The sequence below is a fragment of the Rhinolophus hipposideros genome, assembly GCF_964194185.1.
Source record: "Rhinolophus hipposideros genome assembly, chromosome: 4".
In the NCBI taxonomy this organism is placed as follows: domain Eukaryota; kingdom Metazoa; phylum Chordata; class Mammalia; order Chiroptera; family Rhinolophidae; genus Rhinolophus; species Rhinolophus hipposideros.
In genome coordinates this window covers 47,499,810-47,503,932 of record NC_138050.1, presented here as the reverse complement: position 1 = coordinate 47,503,932, position 4,123 = coordinate 47,499,810, and the positions used below count along the sequence as shown (strand labels likewise).

At 36.8% G+C, this 4,123-nt stretch overlaps 1 protein-coding gene across 1 annotated transcript; it reads right to left on the bottom strand.

The window, feature by feature from the left end:
- Window positions 1–1,849: 1,849 nt before the first annotated feature.
- TCIM (transcriptional and immune response regulator) lies at window positions 1,850–3,910 on the bottom strand. Its single transcript, XM_081046152.1, has one exon. It carries the CDS (start codon window positions 3,864–3,866, stop codon window positions 3,546–3,548), a length of 321 nt encoding a protein of 106 aa, XP_080902278.1. The 5' UTR covers window positions 3,867–3,910; the 3' UTR covers window positions 1,850–3,545.
- Between the last annotated feature and the right edge of the window lie 213 nt (window positions 3,911–4,123).

Sequence of the window (4,123 nt, the reverse complement as noted above, 5' to 3'; positions counted from 1 at the left end):
ACTAAATTATATGCCATTCTAGGAAACCCTTATATAAGGTTTAGAAGGGAAGATGATGAACCCTGAAAGGCCACACAATTCCTAAACTATGGCCTAATCATTTGTTTATTAGTAAGGCTTTCCAAGGGAATATCAAATACATCCTCTGATTACCCTCTGACAGTGTGACTATGTTGGACTTTCTCAGTAATTCCCATTTGTTGGAGACTCCTACAGATACAAACCCTCCTTTTCTGTGGAGCAAGGAGGTAAACTAAGGGAATAAACACTGAGTGAAATTAAATAATGAACCTATAGTTTCTGACCTCTCCCAATGAGCAAAGAGAGACCCAAAGTGTTGACTGACAACTGGAAGAAAACTTAGATGTGGTCTTTTGTTCCAAGGTGTTAACCCAGGTATTATTTTAACTGCAGACTTGAAAGACTACATCTAAGAAACACTTGATACAATTAAAATAACTAAGCTAAGAAGCTTCCCCTCATGCAATGCAAGTGCCAAATAAATAGACAGGCATAGATCAGATAAAAGGGATTTCTCAGAGGCCATGCCTTCCTGTCAGTTCTGACTTACTGGCATATAAGCAATTGTCATTTTAAAGGAAAAAAAAAGAAAAGCTTAGTTTCTCTTGGAGAAGCAGCCTAATCTAGTGGCGGGAAATGAAGGCTTTCGAGCAAGCCTTCCTGGATTTGATTCCTGACCTCATTAGCTGTGTGTTGTTGGGCACGTTACTTCATCTCTCTGTGATTCAGTTTCTTTATTTTATATACATATGCACACGCATGCACACATTTCCTCTTATGTCACAGTGCTACTCAGATGATTTAATGCATAAAGGCACTTAGGAAATTGTCTAGTGAATGGTAAATGCTCAATGAAAGTTACTATCATCCTAATAATACAAATATTATTAATGAGCTATTTCACCTTTGTTGCTTTTATTTCTATTACAGTGAGATGTCTTGAGATATATTTGGCCATCCCTGTGCCACAGGAGGGTTTCTGAACTGACCTAATTCTAACTGTTCTAATGATCCTTACTTTCACCTCACATTAAATAATAAAAGTATTATGAAGTTAAAAAATGATCCTTGTGTAATCACTGATTCCAATTTCTGTTCTCCATGAAGGGAAAAGACAGCATGTTTGTGTAAAGATCTCCTGAAGAGTTATTATTCTCCACACTGTTGTTGATCATATCCCAATTGGTTTTTAATTTGTTTCCCATGTCATGGCCCTTGCAATCAGAAAATAATGATAATATATTGCAAGAAAACTAAGTTAGTACATGCTAATGTGAAAAGTAAATAAGATTTACATTGTATTCTTTTGAAAACAACAAAACAACAATATATTCAACCTTTGAACTGTGTTCAGCATTCAAGATTCTATTTTCAATAGAAAATAAGTTAAATATTTTCATTGGAAGCATAGAGTATAACAGGTATACTGGAGGAGTAAGTTGCTATGTTTCCTTCCCAAGTGGTTTCCCAGTGCCTTTTGGGGATTCCAAGTAGACAGAGAAAATGTGTCACTGAGAGGGCCTATCAGAGGTAGGAAGTTTATTCTTGGTATCTGCGGAAGAAGACTTCAGGTGAAGTCATTAAGCAAGCTCAGTTGGCAAAAATGGGAACAGAGGGTCATGGAGCAGAGGACCTCTATCCAGCCTTCACTTTGATAATCCCAAAATACCATGGCCAGCTGAGCCTCCCACCTGGCATGCCTTTTTTGTTCTTAATTTATTTTGGTGTCATGGATGTCTTTGCAAATCTGATGGAAATTATAAATACTCCTCCCAGAAGAGGACACACACACACACACACACAAACACAATTCTATATATTAATTTGTGGTTTAAGCGATTTTATATTATTTTCAGTAAACAAATCAATTAACATTTGAAATGGATTTTGTAATGGAATTTCCTTTTTAAAACTGTATTATTTAAAATCCTGACATGTAACTCTCCCAAAAGATTTTAGGTATTCTTTTGTTTTATTTTACTATGATCAGCAATTTCAAAAACCTTTGTAGATGTTTCTGAAACACTTAATTTCTAGGGAATTTTTATTTCTTTCTGCTAGAAAAGCACAGTAGGCATTGGTAATGCCTTCTTAGAAATATTTTATTATAATTTTATGAGGATATAAGCAAAGACTGTAATGTTATTCTCATATTGGTTTATATTAAATAAACTGATAACCCACAGAGTCTTGATCATAATTCAGACTCTAACCCCAAAATATATTGTTCTGGGAGAAATAAATGTACAAATGTACACAGCTACAGAGGAAATTTTTCAAAAATATGGAGAAAAAAGCTTTTTAAACTCACCCTCAATGGATACATAAACAACAATGTTGATGAGTCAGTGTATAAATTTCAGTGTCTATATCTTATATTTTAAAATTGGGACAGAGAAACTTCCTGAATATTTAATGCAAGAATTTTTTTGAACAAGTTTGGCAATTAATGTAAAGCTAGTCTAAAAGCACCTTTTATTCTTAGAGTAAAAACCTTGGAACAGTATATAATAGTTTATAGAAGTTCATAGTAATAATTTACTATCTATCTTTTTCTTCTTTGACACCAATCATCACAGACCAAGAGCAGCTAAGTGTATAATAATTTATTATGGTTGCATATCATTTGCATGTATAATAAATTATAGATACCATACCATCTTTATAAACTATTTAGTATATCATATTCACTTCCTAATGCTCACTGCAGTAACTATAAGAAATTTAATTAGGTTATACTTTAGTATTAATCAGGAGATAAAAAAATTATAAAATTTTTTCACAGTACTTCGGATTTCTGAAGGACCCCATTATTGCAACTTTTGTGCAACCAGTTTGAAATGCATAAAACCCCTTTAGAAACCAGAAGGTGGCGTATGGTTTTATTGTGCTGCTGAAGGTACTGCTGCTCCTTCACTTTGTACTTAACACCCATGTGGTGCACTTTTCAGGCATTGTAATAAATGCAAATAAATAATCAATTACTGATCTCTAAACATCTATACCAATAGACAATTGAAGCTTGGCAACATTTTGAACATTCAAATAAAAAAAAATTCAGTAAACAATTGGAGCACGGTATCCTCTCTCCCTGTTTCCCCTCTCCCTCCTCCCTCCCCTTACCCAGTTTGGTTCAGGAAGAAAAGCAGTTCAGGTTGAAATTTAAGTCCTAGGGCCTGACAAAGAGACCCTGGCTGGAATTCTTTCTCAGCCATCTGTTTTCTTCAGTTTCAGTTCTCATTACAACCGTCCAGACTCCTCTCCTGACACCAGCATCAGTCCTTTCCCGCCGGGAGAGTTTTCAAATCCTTGCTGAAAGCATTTGTTCTCCACTGTCATAGCACAGGTGTGAAATTGGCAGGAGTCTTTGTAACCAGTTTGTTCTATTCCTTTCCAGACTCCGGAGTCCTGACGGAGGAGAAGCTTACAAGGCAGCAACACAGTGCTGCACGTTAGGTTCTCACAAACTCATTTCGTCTTTAAATGTCCATTCTTGGATAATGTTCTTATCCATTCTGTTGTCCTCAGTGAACTTTGATGGAGTATTTCCGCAGTTTCAGAAACTGGAAAAGCTTGTCTTTCGTCCTCTTCTTCAGGGCCATGAGGGCTCGTGTTTTCTCCTCCAAATCTTGATCTATGGCAAAAATGATCTTAGCTCTCTCCTCTGCTTTCTTGTCCCCAGAGTTTTTGAAGAGCCTCTGTAGTGATTCTTGGTCGATGTTTTCAAAGATGTTGCCCACAGCTTTCTTACGCGAGGCTGTGTCGAAGTGGTAGCCATGGATGGATGGGCTTACTCGCAGCGACGTGGACATGGTGACAGCTTGGTCTCTTGGCTTTGCTTTCATCGATGTGGGGATCTTCCGGAATTCAGCTCCGGGCTCTCCAGAGAGTCTGTAGCAAAATCATTCCGGGACTGCTATTTAAAGTGTGAACAAAAGCTCCAGGCTCAAATTACACTGCTGACATCAGAGTGATCTCAAGGAAGAATAATCACAGACAGGTTTAACAGTTGAATTGCCAATATCCTGTTCTTGTGCAAAATGTTACTAATAGCTCTGTTCAGTGTTGGGTGAGGGCTGTGGAGATTTCTATTTACCACCTC

Excerpts from the sequence above, each read along its gene's own strand:
- TCIM (XM_081046152.1), bottom strand. The coding sequence starts at position 3,866 with ATGAAAGCAAAGCCAAGAGACCAAGCTGTCACCATGTCCACGTCGCTG.